General features: G+C 45.6%; 1 protein-coding gene across 1 annotated transcript in view; it reads left to right on the top strand.

The window, feature by feature from the left end:
- LOC115103520 (potassium channel subfamily T member 2-like) overlaps positions 1 to 17,171 on the top strand; it is a 178,040-nt gene that overhangs the window by 15,417 nt on the left and 145,452 nt on the right. The window contains exons 7-12 of the mRNA XM_065016892.1: positions 1,473 to 1,521; positions 1,920 to 1,979; positions 5,548 to 5,622; positions 5,924 to 6,007; positions 7,276 to 7,370; positions 8,192 to 8,372. Of these exons, the coding sequence (XP_064872964.1) occupies positions 1,473 to 1,521; positions 1,920 to 1,979; positions 5,548 to 5,622; positions 5,924 to 6,007; positions 7,276 to 7,370; positions 8,192 to 8,372 (544 nt within the window). The remainder of the gene's footprint in view (positions 1 to 1,472; positions 1,522 to 1,919; positions 1,980 to 5,547; positions 5,623 to 5,923; positions 6,008 to 7,275; positions 7,371 to 8,191; positions 8,373 to 17,171) is intronic.

The raw sequence follows: 17,171 nt of genomic DNA, 5'->3' as shown, positions 1-17,171 counted from the left end.
CAACAGACAGTTAATGATACTGTGAGTAATAGAGAGGTTGGAGATGTAGACATGGTACATTATGCAGGTTGACGTTTATTGTCATGACTCTTGCCCTGGAGGCAGAACTGAGCGATTTCCGCTTGATGGGTCAACTGCATAGAGAAAATTGGCTATATCCTAAAAATGTATGACAACAAAAATGTGCTTTTTGGTCTTAATTTAAAGTTAAGGTTAGGCATTAGGGTTAGCAGTGTGGTTAAGTTTAGGGTTAGGTTTTGATGCCTGTGGCTGTGCCAGCTAGTGACCATTCTGCCTCCAGGGCAAGAATCATGACAATAAATGCCAACCTGCAAACATTACATTATTGCAGTAGCACATTCGTTTGTCACAATGTTACCTGTATGGTTTTCATGCAAACATAATATGTACTGTATGTAGTGTCCATATAACCTAATTAGCAGCTGCTGTCTGTAAACCAATCAAAGACTGATACATGAAATGTCTTGGGGCTGCTGTGAGTGTGTGCAAACAGAAACTATTTGAATTAGGAGTCTTGGGACTGATGATTTGCACTTAAAAGTGAACTTAGTTTGCACTCATCCAAAATGTACTTACTAGGAGTGGAATGTCCAGTGGTGTGGACTGAGATTCAAAGGCACGAGTGAGTGAGTGAGTGAGCGAGTGAGCGAGTAAATTACCAACAAACCGACCATCCAACTGGCTGAGTATGTCCCAGATGTGACTGGGTCCTTGGGCTCTGCCTCCAGTCCTGCTCAGGGACATATTTATTTAATTGGCGGCTGGTGACACTGTGTAAACTCTGGCTATAAATGAATAAGGAGTATGACAGAGTGTTCTTAATAAAGACTTTGACTGGCCGTTGCTCCAGGCAGCACACTAAGAGGACACAAACACACACTCCAGGCAGCACACTAAGAGGACACAAACACACACTCCAGGCAGCACACTAAGAGGACACAAACACACACTCCAGGCAGCACACTAAGAGGACACAAACACACACTCCAGGCAGCACACTAAGAGGACACAAACACACACTCCAGGCAGCACACTAAGAGGACACAAACACACACTCCAGGCAGCACACTAAGAGGACACAAACACACACTCCAGGCAGCAGACTCAGAAGGCAGCAATGATAAGCCCCGAGAGGCCTCTGGATAGAGCCTCTTTCTCACAACAAAGCTGCAAATCTGCATTCATGTTATCTGCGAACATTGATTGTGATGCTTTTTCACAGAGGAAGTCTAATGGCAGCTGTAGTTCAGAACCACTCGCTTGTGAACAACATAATTACAAGAGGCGTTATGTCGTTGGATTGATCATATTTGAAAGGGAGTCCTTTTAATATTTACCCCTGTTACATCTCCTTTTTCTTTTCCTCTCCCTCCTTTCCTTTTTCCTCTCCCTCCTTTCCTCTCCTCCCTCTGTGTCATGTATAATGTGCTCTCTTTGTTCTGTGTCTGCAGGTCTCTTATCATCTGGGTGAATAGGCCTCTGCCTCTGTGGGCTCTACAGGTCAGACACAATGTTGAACTGTCATATTAACAAGGCTGTCTACACACACACGCAAGCACACACACACACACGCACGCACGCACACACACGCACATACACACACATACACGCACACACACACACACACACACACACACACACACACACACACACACACACACACACACACACACACACACACACACACACACACACACACACACACACACACACACACACACACTCTCTCTCTCTCTCTCTCTCTCTCTCTCTCTCTCTCTCTCTCTGGTTTATTGCTTCACTTTAACTTCTTATTGATGGAGTTCAATCATCAAAATGATGATTCCACCCACTCTCTGTCTCTCTCACTCTCTATTGCTGTTACTACTCCAATCTTTCTCCCTTTCATCTCTCTCTAGGTGCTTGTAGCTTTCATCAGCTTTTTCGAGACCATGTTGCTTGTGTACCTCAGCTACAAGGTCAGTACACTGTAAATCTGTTCCCTGTAAATGTACAGAATTATACTGGAACCAGAGTTGCCAACTTAATATTGTAATTTTGCTGTAATATATTTTACAGTACTATTTCCCTTACTGTAAAACAGATTACAGCATCCCAAAATTACAGTATTGTGCTGGTATCTCTGGTGCCAGGTCAATGCTGTAAATTTACAGTGAAATTCTCACTGAAAACTAAATGTAAGAAAAACTTAATTTGTACGTAAAATAAATATATTTAAATTGGTAACAATATTAACAATAAATTACACAAAATAATTGACTATAGAAGTAACAACAGTTGACACATATAAGTTAAGTTAACCAAATAAGAGCAACACTACAACACTAATTTAAAAACAATATTGTTTGCCTGTGTGTGGGGCGTGTGGGGAGACAGAGACTAAGAGAGAGAGGAAGTTCAAATTGGGATCGGGTACAATCCTAGACCTATGATCAGGGGCAACTCTATTCGGGGTAAGGGTGTTCAGAGGCGGTCAAACACACAACGGGACAGTATGTACAGTAGAGCATCCAGGAGAGAGAAGTCAGCGCAGAATCAGGTGTTCATCATGGGGCTCCGTAACAATCCTCCTCAGTTCTGATTTGTCAGCTCTTCTCACCCTTAGGACAAGCATAGAACAATACATAATAGAATGAGAGACAGAGAGACAGAGAGCACCAGGGATGTTACCCTGAGGGTTAAAAGATAGGTGACAAGGGACATATCAAGCTGGTGTTGTGTGTGCGTGTACTTACCTCACTAGAGGTCATTCAAACTGAGAACCCAGTGAACCCAATCACACAGGGTTATGACATCTGAGAACACTGTGTCCCTGTGTTGTTGCCGTTCATGCTCTCCCCATTGAGTAGCCTGTATCAAGGTGACATCTAGATGGCTACCAATATGAGTTATTTATTGTGTAGGCTGCTATCCCATTTGAAATATAATCCTGGGGCGGAAAAAATTGGCCACTTTACTAGCTACCGCCGGCAACACTGTGTTACAGCTGCTCAGTGGCAAGCACCTTAGTTCGCAAACACCTCGATACAATACAGGTGCAGTGCTCATTCAAATCCGCTTTGGTGGCTCCCGACTGGTGTAACGGCCCACGACGTGGTTTATGTGTCAAATTCAGCCTGTCAATCAGGAAAAATAAACGCTGCGAAGGTAATAATATGGGTAATATCTTTTGAACTGCTAGAAACAAACCATTATCTCTGTAGTAGCGGTGAACACATAACAGTCACTAATCTGTGCTCAGTTTATCCTCTATGGCACTCAGAGGCTGTGGGGTACCTAAAAGCCTATAGTCACAACAGTTATTATCTGGGTTGTGTCAACTTGAGCTAGCTAACTAGCTGGCTAGATAGATAGATACCAAACGTTAGCCAGCTAGCTAGCTAGGTTAGCTAAGAAAATTGCAGTAATTCAACATTAGCTAGCAAGAAAAATACTTATAAACAAGTGAAGGTACCTACCCAGAAGCTGCTGAAAATATTCTTCCACTTCACAGCCACTTCAAGAAGATATTTACTCAAATAGTCATGTGTCTCACCCGACAGGTTGGCGCCTGAAACTGATCATTTGAATCTACAGTAGGCATAAGCTATTAGTGTAAAAGTATTTTTGACCTGTTCACCGGACGTGCTACCTTGTCCCGGACCTGCTACTTTGGACCCTCTATCGCACCTGCTGTCTCTAACTCTGAATGATCGGCTATGACAAGCCAACTGACATTTACTCCTGAGGTGCTGACCTGCACCCTCTACACACCACTGTGATTATTATTATTTGACCCTGCATGTCATCTATGAGCATTTGAACATCTTGACCATGTTCTGTTATAATCTCCACCCGGCACAGCCAGAAGAGGACTGGCCAGCCCTCATAGCCTGGTTCCTCTCTAGGTTTCTTCCCTAGTCACCGTGCTTCTACATCTGCATTTCTTGCTGTTTGGGGTTTTAGACTAGGTTTCTGTATAGCACTTTGTGACATCGGCTGATGTAAAAGGGCTTTGTAAATAAACTTGATTGATTGATTGATTATTTTTCAGCATTTTACCATAATGCAGTGCTATCTACAGCATTAATGCTGTAAAACACATGTACTGTATTTTACTGGGAGTTCTACAGTGTTTTAGTGTTGAGATTACAGAAACTAAGTCCCTTCACAGACACTGCTGGAGATGGATAGCTATTTTGGTGCCCCACAAAACAACAAGCCTCAGTCTGTGTATGTCTATGTAGATACATGTGACATGTCCTGGGGGAATGTACTTTACATCTCATCATTTGATCCTCTGATATACAGTCTAGATTAAGCATATATCTGAGCAGGGCCGTCTCCAGGCATAAGTGACGTAAGGGGTTGCTTAGGGCCCCCGGTACCCACATTTGTTTTGGGGGGGTGGGACTCAGTCGAGGTTTCAAATTACTGTTGAGAGTTAGAATAGTAGAATAACCAGGTTCACTTTCGAAATGTGGTTGTGCATCAGCAGTTTTTATATTGTTATGTCAGTCACTGACTGTCACTCAATTCACCAGGTCAGCTAACGATTGTTAGATTGGTAAGTTAGTCTAGCCAGCTATCTAAACTTGTAGCATAATCATGGCTGAATACCCACCAAGCACGCAGGGCATGTGCCCAGTGGCCCTGACCTCCAAGAGGCCCCCATTGATTTTCTTGATCACTTTCACTCAGATATCATTAACATGTGTAGAATTACATGAAATGTGTTATAAAAATGGTTCAACTTCTCTCCGCTCCATGGCAAAATATGTAGAATTGCAGAAAGCTTGCTTTGAAACTGGACCATTTTATCTACTCCCCCTGTCAAAATGTGTTTAATTGTAGGAAATTAACTTAAAAATTTAAATTCAAGGGGGGGCTGTAAAGAGGGAGGCCACTAAAATGGTTTAATCGCGCCTGTATTTGAGGAGCCTCAACAGGCTCTCCCTATTGAATGATGCATGAGAGTGACTGGGATAAAGGAATCCCCCCCCCAGAGAGAGGCAGCGTGTGATCTGATCCCTTCCCATGGAGGGTTACCCAGCATCCCTGCTCTTTGATGTACGTAGCAAACTAGTGGTGTGTCTATTGGTCTGTGGAGCTGTCACACCATGGCTCACACTGCCTAGCCTGCTACAGTGTCAGTCAGGGGGCCAGGAGGAGGTGGAGGCTTTAATGCTTAAACCTCATCGATATCTCTGTGGACATACACAAGGCCTGGCTCTGTCTGTCCACCCACACAAACCAGGTCTCTGTTAGCTATAAGGAAGCTGTGGCTGAACACATCAAAAAGCGACATGATATTTGACATCTTAATTGTACAAGAAGCTTACAGACTAAAACCTGAGTAATGCCTCCTTTTTAAGTGGAAGTGAACAGGTAGCAAAGGAGGGTCACCCTTGTCTGTGTCTGTGTTCAACAGGGTAAACGTGGCCATCTCATTCACAAATCCAGTCAAAGGAACACTTTATCTGGTCATCCCCGAAGTTGCCATGACAATGGAGTTTCTCTGACCTCCGTGTGTTGTTGTGTTTCCAGGGCAACATTTGGGAGCAAGTGTTGCGTGTTCCCTTCATCCTGGAGATGATCAGTGCTGTTCCCTTTGTGATCACTGTGAGTCCAATCAGACGCATGCATTATGGAACATTATACCTAGTGAGCAATTTGTTCTTTGATCCCGTTGTACAGTAGTTTCAACCCTGTACATGGAATACATTTCACACAATACATGCCTGTGCTCAGTAAGATACTCTACCCTATGTTGTTGCTGCAAATGCTCCTTCCCCCACTGGCTATTTTTCCCTTCAATATCTCACCAAACTTACAAAAGATATGGAAATTTGATGAGGCACGATGATGAAAATAATGCCGTTAGCACTCACCAAAACACAGACTAAATCTCTTTCTCCTTCAGGTGATTTTGCCCTCCCTCAGAAATCTGTTCATCCCTGTGTTTCTCAACTGCTGGCTGGCCAAACACGCCTTGGAGAACATGATAGTGAGAAAATACATATTTATTGCTCAGTTTATGTCACTGCATCTCTCCATCTCACAACTGTTCTCTCAGGTGTCTCTTTATCTCATCTCTTCCACTGTTTCTTTCAGATTACATCTCTGTACCTCTTAAAAACATTGCACTGTTCTTTCTCTTTATACCACAAGTTTTGACTCCCACTCATTCTTACATATGTAAGTGCATGTATTCTCTATTATTTTCTTGTATTATACACATCATATTCCTTTTGTCCTTGTCCCTCAATTATCTTTGTTTTCTTCTCTGTTTTTTGGGACCTTACGAAGATGCAGTGGCTTTACACTTATCCTCCCCACGTCACAACAGTATATTTTTCTTATCACCCTTCTCTCTCACTCTCTGCCCATGTTTCTCTCTCTCTCTCTCTCTCTCTCTCTCTCTCTCTCTCTCTCTCTGTGTGTCTCTGTCTCTGTCGCTGTCTCTCTCTCTCTCTCTCTCTCTCTCTGTGTGTGTGTCTCTGTCTCTGTCGCTGTCTCTCTCTATCTCTCTCTCTCGCTCTCTCTCTCTATCTCTCTCTCTCTCTCTCTCTCTCTCTCTCTCTCTCTCTCTGTGTGTGTCTCTGTCTCTGTCGCTGTCTCTCTCTATCTCTCTCTCTCTCTGTGTGTGTGTCTCTGTCTCTGTCGCTGTCTCTCTCTATCTCTCTCTCTCGCTCTCTCTATCTCTCTCTCTCTGTGTGTCTCTGTCGCTGTCTCTCTCTATCTCTCTCTCTCGCTCTCTCTCTCGCTCTCTCTATCTCTCTCTCTGTGTGTGTCTCTGTCGCTGTCTCTCTCTATCTCTCTCTCTCTCTCGCTCTCTCTCTCTCTCTCTCTCTCTCTCTCTCTCTGTGTGTGTCTCTGTCTCTGTCGCTGTCTCTCTCTCTCTATCTCTCTCTCTCTCTCTCTGTCTCTGTCTCTGTCTCTGTCGCTGTCTCTCTCTATCTCTCTCTCTCGCTCTCTCTCTCTCTCTCTCTGTCTCTGTCTCTGTCGCTGTCTCTCTCTCTCTCTCTGTCTCTGTCTCTGTCGCTGTCTCTCTCTATCTCTCTGTCTCTGTCTCTGTCGCTGTCTCTCTCTCTCTGTCTCTGTCTCTGTCGCTGTCTCTCTCTCTCTCTCTCTCTCTCTCTCTCTCTCTCTCTCTCTCTCTCTCTCTCTCTCTCTCTCTCTCTCTCTCTCTCTCTCTGTCTGTCTCTGTCTCTGTCGCTGTCTCTCTCTCTCGCTCTCTCTCTCTCTCTATCTCTCTCTCCCGCTGTGTTTCAGAATGATCTGCACCGGGCCATCCAGCGTACTCACTCAGCTATGTTCAACCAGGTCCTCATCCTCATCTGCACCCTGGTCTGCCTCATGTTCACCTGGTGGGTCACCACAATCACTGCTAGCAATCACTGGGAGGAAGAGTTCTTTCCCCCTCTACTTAAGCCCAATGGCAGGTATAGGAATGGTGTAGCAGTATTGAGTGGTTGGTAGAGGCTAGCTTGGAGTAATAGCCTAGGCTGATATAGCATAATATTAGGTTCTGGAGGTCTGAAAAGCTTCCTGGATGAGCTCTGGGTAAACACACACTAGTCATATACACACTGTGCACAAACACTTTGCACACACACTGTCGACAGACGTGCATGCCCGCACACACTACACACACACACACACACACACACACACACACACACACACACACACACACACACACACACACACACACACACACACACACACACACACACAGTAGTTCCCTCTGGTCTTCTCATGCTTACTTCCTCCTTCCCATCTGTCCATCTCTCTCTCCTCCTGTTCCTCCCCTCCCCCTCTGTCTCCCCTCTCAATCCCCATCATAATTGGCTTTCTTCCTCTCCTCAATCTCTTCCCCTTCTACATCAACCTCTCTTCACCTCTCCATCACCTCCATCCTTTTCTTCTCTCTTCAACAACTCTCCTTCCTACTGTCCCTCTTCTCCCTCTTCCCCTCCACCTCTCCCTCCTCCATCCTCCTCCTCAACCTCCTCTTCATCCTCTCCTTCCTCCTCCACCACCACCTCCGTCCTCATCCTCTCCATCCTCCACCTCCTCCTCCACATCCTCCTCCTCCATCTCCACCTCCTTCTACACTTCTTCCTCCTCCTTCTCTGCTTCTTCCTCTTCCTCCACCTCCTCCTCCACCACCTCCACTTCTCCTCAGTATATGTGGGATCCAGCACCTAGAGCGAGCAGGAAACAACCTGACTCTGTTTGACTCGCTCTACTTCTGCGTGGTCACCTTCTCTACTGTGGGCTTCGGTGATGTCACGCCCCAGATATGGCCTTCTCAGCTGCTAGTGGTCATCATGATCTGTGTGGCGCTCATCGTGCTTCCCATACAGGTGAGGGGAAAATCCCATTGCTGTTGTTGTTGTTGTTTTCATTTAGCTGGTGCTATTTTCCAGTATTTCTCCCTGATGTATTCCCCACACATACGGCTGAGGGGAGGATCCGACTGAACAATAATATTGTACATCAGATATTCCAATTATACAGAAGAGCATAGTGTCACTGTTTCAGTGAATCTGTCATTTCCTGCCCATAGTAGTATCCCTCTCCTCTCCCCATGTCCCATTACTGTCATTTCAGTTGTGATAATAGGAACCTTTTATGTGTGTGTGTGCGTGTGTGTGTGCGTGTGTGTGTGCGTGTGTGTGTGTGTGTGTGGTCTGAGCCGCTGTACTGTTGTGCTCTGGGAGGCATGTTTGAGCAGGACAGGAAATGGCACACAGAGCCATGTAGCCCTCTCACTCCCTCTCCCTGTCTTTCATCCATAAATACCCCCTGACATTTACTGGCTGCCCAACACCTCCTCACCCCCTCTGAGTGTGTGGGTTTCAGCTGTGTCTGCTGTCAGGGAGAGGAGAACCTCCAGTCTCCCTCCCTGCCATCCAGCCTGTCGGATGCATGGGGATGCCACAGAGCACATTAACATGCAGTCAGCCTCCTGGTTCAAATATAAACAACTGTTTATCACTACTTACCTACTGTCTGTCTATCACTACCTCAACCCACCTACTGTCTGTCTATCACTACCTCAACCTACCTGCGGTCTGTCTATCACTACCTCAACCCACCTACTGTCTGTCTATCACTACCTCAACCCACCTACTGTCTGTCACTATCACTACCTCAAACTACCTACTGTCTATCTATCACTACCTCAACCCACCTACTGTCTGTCACTATCCCTACCTCAACCTACCTGTGGTCTGTCTATCACTACCTCAACCCACCTACTGTCTATCTATCACTACCTCACCATACCTACTGTCTGTCTATCATTACCTCAACCTACCTACTACCTATCACTACCTCAACCCACCTACTGTCTCTCTATCAGTACCTCAACCCAACTACTGTCTATCTATCACTACCTCAACCCACCTACTATCTATCAGTACCTCAACCCACCTACTGTCTATCTATCACTACCTCAACCTACCTACTGTCTATCTATCACTACCTCAACCCACCTATTATCTATCACTACCTCAACTCACCTACTGTCTATCTATCACTACCTCAACCTACCTACTGTCTGTCTATCATTACCTCAACCCACCTACTGTCTATCTATCACTACCTCAACCCACCTACTGTCTATCTATCACTACCTCAACCTTCCTACTGTCTGTCTATCACTACCTCAACCTACCTACTGTCTGTCTATCACTACCTCAACCCACCTACAGTCTATCTATCGCTACCTCAACCGACCTACTGTCTGTATATCATTACCTCAACCCACCTACTGTCTGTCTATCACTACCTCAACCTACCTACTGTCTGTCTATCACTACCTCAACCCACGTACTGTCTATCACTACCTCAACCCACCTACGGTCTATCTATCACTACCTCAACCCACCTACTGTCTTTCACTACCTCAAACCACATATGGTCTATCTATCACTACCTCAACCCACCTACGGTCTGTCTATCACTACCTCAACCCACCTACTATCTATCACTACCTCAACCTACCTACTGTCTGTCTATCACTACCTCAAACCACCTACTATATATCACTACCTCAAACCATCTACTGTCTATCTATCACTACCTCAAACCACCTATTATCTATCACTACCTCAAACCACCTACGGTCTATCTATCACTACCTCAACCCACCTACTGTCTTTCACTACCTCAAACCACCTACTGTCTTTCACTACCTCAACCCACCTACTGTCTTTCACTACCTCAACCCACCTACTGTCTTTCACTACCTCAAACCACCTACGGTCTATCTATCACTACCTCAACCCACCTACGGTCTATCTATCACTACCTCAACCCACCTACTGTCTTTCACTACCTCAAACCACCTACGGTCTGTCTATCACTACCTCAACCCACCTACTGTCTTTCACTACCTCAAACCACATACTGTCTGTCTATCTACACTCAACCCACCTACGGTCTGTCTATCACTACCTCAACCCACCTACTATCTATCACTACCTCAACCTACCTACTGTCTGTCTATCACTACCTCAAACCACCTACTATATATCACTACCTCAACCAACCTACTGTCTATCTATCACTACCTCAACCTACTTACTGTCTGTCTATCACTACCTCAACCCACCTACTGTCTTTCACTATCAACCCACCTACTGTCTTTCACTACCTCAACCTACCTACTGTCTTTCACTACCTCAACCCACCTACTGTCTTTCACTACCTCAACCCACCTACTGTCTGTCTATCACTACCTCAACCCACCTACTGTCTGTCTATCACTACCTCAACCCACCTACTGTCTTCTCACTACCTCAACCCACCTACTGTCTCTATCACTACCTCAACCCACCTACTGTCTATCTATCACTTCAACCTTCCTACTGTCTGTCTATCACTACCTCAACCCACCTACTGTCTGTCTATCACTACCTCAACCCACCTACAGTCTATCTATCACTACCTCAACCCACCTACTGTCTGTATATCATTACCTCAACCACCTACTGTCTTTCACTACCTCAACCTACCTACTGTCTGTCTATCACTACCTCAACCCACCTACGGCTGTCTATCACTACCTCAACCCACCTACGGTCTATCTATCACTACCTCAACCCACCTACTGTCTTTCACTACCTCAAACCACATATGGTCTATCTATCACTACCTCAACCCACCTACGGTCTGTCTATCACTACCTCAACCCACCTACTGTCTATCACTACCTCAACCCACCTACCTACTGTCTGTCTATCACTACCTCAACCCACCTACTGTCTATCACTACCTCAACCATCCTACTGTCTTCTATCACTACCTCAACCACCTACGGTCTATCTATCACTACCTCAACCCACCTACGGTCTATCTATCACTACCTCAACCCACCTCTGTCTTTCACTACCTCAAACCACCTACTGTCTTTCACCCACCTACTGTCTTTCACTACCTCAACCCACCTACTGTCTTTCACTACCTCAACCCACCTACTGTCTTTCACTACCTCAACCCACCTACGGTCTATCTATCACTACCTCAAACCACCTACGGTCTATCTATCACTACCTCAACCCACCTACTGTCTTTCACTACCTCAAACCACCTACTCTGTCTATCACTACCTCAACCCACCTACTGTCTATCACTACCTCAAACCACCTACTGTCTTTCACTACCACTACCTCAACCTATCACCTCAACCCACCTCTGTCTATCACTACCTCAACCCACCTACTGTCTATCACTACCTCAACCCACCTACTGTCTGTCTATCACTACCTCAAACCACCTACTGTCTATCACTACCTCAAACCACCTACTGTCTGTCTATCACTACCTCAAACCACCTACTGTCTATCTATCACTACCTCAACCCACCTACTGTCTGTCTATCACTACCTCAACCCACCTACTGTCTTTCACTACCTCAACCCACCTACTGTCTTCTATCACTACCTCAACCCACCTACTGTCTTTCACTACCTCAACCACCTACTGTCTATTATCACTACCTCAACCCACCTACTGTCTGTCTCACTACCTCAACCTACCTACTGTCTGTCTATCACTACCTCAACCCACCTACTGTCTATCTATCACTACCTCAACCCACCTACTGTCTATCTATCAAACCACCTACCTCAACCTTCCCACCTACTGTCTATCTATCACTACCTCAACCTACTATCTACTGTCAAACCACACCTACGTCTATCACACTACCTCAACCCACCTACTGTCTATCTATCACTACCTCAACCCACCTACTGTCTTTCTATCAAACCACCTTACCTCAACCCACCTACTGTCTGTCTATCACTACCTCAAACCACCTACTGTCTGTCTATCACTACCTCAACCCACCTACTGTCTTTCACTACCTCAACCCACCTACGGTCTATCTATCACTACCTCAACCCACCTACTGTCTTCTATCACTACCTCAACCCACCTACTGGTCTATCTATCAAACTACCTCAACCCTCAACCCACCTCTGTCTATCACTACCTCAACCCACCTACTGTCTATCACTACCTCAACCCACCTACCTATCATCACTACCTCAACCTACTGTCTGTCTATCACTACCTCAACCCACCTACTGTCTATCACTACCTCAACCCACCTACTGTCTGTTCACTACCTCAAACCACCTACTATATATCACCTCTACTGTCTATCTATCACTACCTCAAACCACCTACGGTCTATCTATCACTACCTCAACCCACCTACTGTCTGTCTATCACTACCTCAAACCACCTACTGTCTTTCACTACCTCAACCCACCTACTGTCTTTCACTGTCTTTCACTACCTCAACCCACCTACTGTCTTTCACTACCTCAACCCACCTACTGTCTATCACTACCTCAACCTACCTACTGTCTGTCTATCATTACCTCAACCCACCTACTGTCTATCTATCACTACCTCAACCCACCTACTGTCTATCTATCACTACCTCAACCTTCCTACTGTCTGTCTATCACTACCTCAACCTACCTACTGTCTGTCTATCACTACCTCAACCCACCTACAGTCTATCTATCGCTACCTCAACCGACCTACTGTCTGTATATCATTACCTCAACCCACCTACTGTCTGTCTATCACTACCTCAACCTACCTACTGTCTGTCTATCACTACCTCAACCCACGTACTGTCTATCACTACCTCAACCCACCTACGGTCTATCTATCACTACCTCAACCCACCTACTGTCTTTCACTACCTCAAACCACATATGGTCTATCTATCACTACCTCAACCCACCTACGGTCTGTCTATCACTACCTCAACCCACCTACTGTCTATCACTACCTCAACCCAGCTACTGTCTTTCACTACCTCAAACCACCTACTGTCTTTCACTACCTCAACCACCTACTGTCTATCTGTCTTCACTACCTCAAACCACCTACTGTCTTTCACTACCTCAAACCACCTACGGTCTATCTATCACTACCTCAACCCACCTACTGTCTTTCACTACCTCAAACCACCTACTGTCTTTCACTACCTCAACCCACCTACTGTCTTTCACTACCTCAACCCACCTACTGTCTTTCACTACCTCAACCCACCTACTGTCTTTCACTACCTCAACCCACCTACGGTCTATCTATCACTACCTCAACCCACCTACGGTCTATCTATCACTACCTCAACCCACCTACTGTCTTTCACTACCTCAACCCACCTACTGTCTTTAACTACCTCAACCCACCTACGGTCTATCTATCACTACCTCAACCCACCTACTGTCTTTCACTACCTCAACCCACCTACGGTCTGTCTATCACTACCTCAACCCACCTACTATCTATCACTACCTCAACCTACCTACGGTCTGTCTATCACTACCTCAACCCACCTACTATCTATCACTACCTCAACCTACCTACTGTCTGTCTATCACTACCTCAAACCACCTACTATATATCACTACCTCAAACCATCTACTGTCTATCTATCACTACCTCAAACCACCTACGGTCTATCTATCACTACCTCAACCCACCTACTGTCTTTCACTACCTCAAACCACCTACTGTCTTTCACTACCTCAACCCACCTACTGTCTTTCACTACCTCAACCCACCTACTGTCTTTCACTACCTCAACCCACCTACTGTCTTTCACTACCTCAACCCACCTACTGTCTATCACTACCTCAACCTACCTACTGTCTGTCTATCATTACCTCAACCCACCTACTGTCTATCTATCACTACCTCAACCCACCTACTGTCTATCTATCACTACCTCAACCTTCCTACTGTCTGTCTATCACTACCTCAACCTACCTACTGTCTGTCTATCACTACCTCAACCCACCTACAGTCTATCTATCACTACCTCAACCGACCTACTGTCTGTATATCATTACCTCAACCCACCTACTGTCTGTCTATCACTACCTCAACCTACCTACTGTCTGTCTATCACTACCTCAACCCACGTACTGTCTATCACTACCTCAACCCACCTACGGTCTATCTATCACTACCTCAACCCACCTACTGTCTTTCACTACCTCAAACCACATATGGTCTATCTATCACTACCTCAACCCACCTACGGTCTGTCTATCACTACCTCAACCCACCTACTATCTATCACTACCTCAACCTACCTACTGTCTGTCTATCACTACCTCAAACCACCTACTATATATCACTACCTCAACCAACCTACTGTCTATCTATCACTACCTCAAACCACCACCTATCTGTCAAACCACCTACTGTCTATCTATCACTACCTCAACCCACCTACTGTCTTTCACTATCACTACCTTTCAACCCACCTACTGTCTTTCACTCCTCAACCCACCTACTGTCTTTCACTACCTCAACCCACCTACTGTCTTTCACTACCTCAAACCACCTACTGTCTATCTATCACTACCTCAACCCACCTACTGTCTATCTATCACTACCTCAACCCACCTACTGTCTTTCACTACCTCAACCTTCCTACTGTCTTTACTACCTCAACCCACCTACCTATCACTACCTCTACGTCTATCATCACTACCTCAACCCACCTACTGTCTTTCATCTACCTCAACCTACCTACTGTCTGTCTATCACTACCTCAACCCACCTACTGTCTTTCACTACCTCAAACCACCTACGGTCTATCTATCACTACCTCAACCCACCTACGGTCTATCTATCACTACCTCAACCCACCTACTGTCTTTCACTACCTCAAACCACCTACGGTCTGTCTATCACTACCTCAACCCACCTACTGTCTATCTATCACTACCTCAACCTACTTACTGTCTGTCTATCACTACCTCAACCCACCTACTATCTATCACTACCTCAACCTACCTACTGTCTATTTATCACTACCTCAAACCACCTACTATCTACTGTCCTACTCTATCATCACTACCTCAAACCACCTACTGTCTGTCTATCACTACCTCAACCCACCTACTGTCTGTCTATCACTACCTCAACCACCTACTGTCTGTCTATCACTACCTCAACCCACCTACTGTCTTTCACTACCTCAAACCACCTACTCTCTATCACTACCTCAAACCATCTACTGTCTATCTATCACTTCCTCAAACCAGCTACTATCTATCACTACCTCAAACCACCTACGATCTATCTATCACTACCTCAACCCACCTACTGTCTATCTATCACTACCTCAACCCACCTACTGTCTTTCACTACCTCAACCCACCTACTGTCTTTCACTACCTCAAACCACCTACTGTCTTTCACTACCTCAGCCCACCTATGGTCTATCTATCACTACCTCAAACCACCTACGGTCTATCTATCACTACCTCAACCCACCTACTGTCTTTCACTACCTCAACCCACCTACGGTCTATCTATCACTACCTCAACCCACCTACTGTCTATCACTACCTCAACCCACTACTGTCTTTCACTACCTCAACCCACCTACTGTCTTTCACTACCTCAACCCACCTACTTTCACTACCTCAACCCACCTACTGTCTTTCATCTACCTCAACCCACCTACCTATCTATCACTACCTCAACCCACCTACGGTCTATCTATCACTACCTCAACCCACCTACTGTCTTTCACTACCTCAACCCACCTACTGTCTTTCACTACCCACCTACTGTCTTTCACTACCTCAAACCACCTACAACACTACCTCAACCCACCTACTGTCTTCTCACTACCTCAACCCACCTACTCTATCTATCACTACCTCAACCCACCTACTGTCTGTCTCACTACCTCAAACCACCTACTATCTATCACTACCTCAACCACCTACTGTCTATCTATCACTAAAACCAACCTACCTGTCTATCTCACTACCTCAACCTACCTACTGTCTGTCTATCACTACCTCAAACCACCTACTGTCTGTCTATCACTACCTCAACCCACCTACTGTCTTTCACTACCTCAAACCACCTACGGTCTATCTATCACTACCTCAACCCACCTACGGTCTATCTATCACTACCTCAACCCACCTACTGTCTTTCACTACCTCAACCCACCTACTGTCTTTAACTACCTCAACCCACCTACTGTCTATCTATCACTACCTCAACCCACCTACTGTCTATCTATCACTACCTCAACCCACCTACTGTCTTTCACTACCTCAAACCACTACTATCTATCAACCTCAACCCACCTACTCTGTCTATCACTACCTCAACCCACCTACTATCTATCACTACCTCAACCTTCCTACTGTCTGTCTATCACTACCTCAACCTACCTACTGTCTGTCTATCACTACCTCAACCCACCTACTGTCTATCTATCACTACCTCAACCCACCTACTGTCTATCTATCACTACCTCAACCCACCTACTGTCTGTCTATCACTACCTCAACCTACCTACTGTCTGTCTATCACTACCTCAACCCACGTACTGTCTATCACTACCTCAACCCACCTACTGTCTATCTATCACTACCTCAACCCACCTACTGTCTTTCACTACCTCAAACCACATATGGTCTATCTATCACTACCTCAACCCACCTACTGTCTGTCTATCACTACCTCAACCCACCTACTGTCTATCACTACCTCAACCTACTTACTGTCTGTCTATCACTACCTCAACCCACCTACTATCTATCACTACCTCAACCCACTGTCTATCTATCACTACCTCAAACCACCTA

The sequence above is a fragment of the Oncorhynchus nerka genome, unplaced genomic scaffold (assembly GCF_034236695.1).
Source record: "Oncorhynchus nerka isolate Pitt River unplaced genomic scaffold, Oner_Uvic_2.0 unplaced_scaffold_781, whole genome shotgun sequence".
In the NCBI taxonomy this organism is placed as follows: domain Eukaryota; kingdom Metazoa; phylum Chordata; class Actinopteri; order Salmoniformes; family Salmonidae; genus Oncorhynchus; species Oncorhynchus nerka.
The sequence above is the reverse complement of the archived record's forward strand: the minus strand, read 5'-3'. Positions and strand labels throughout refer to the sequence as shown.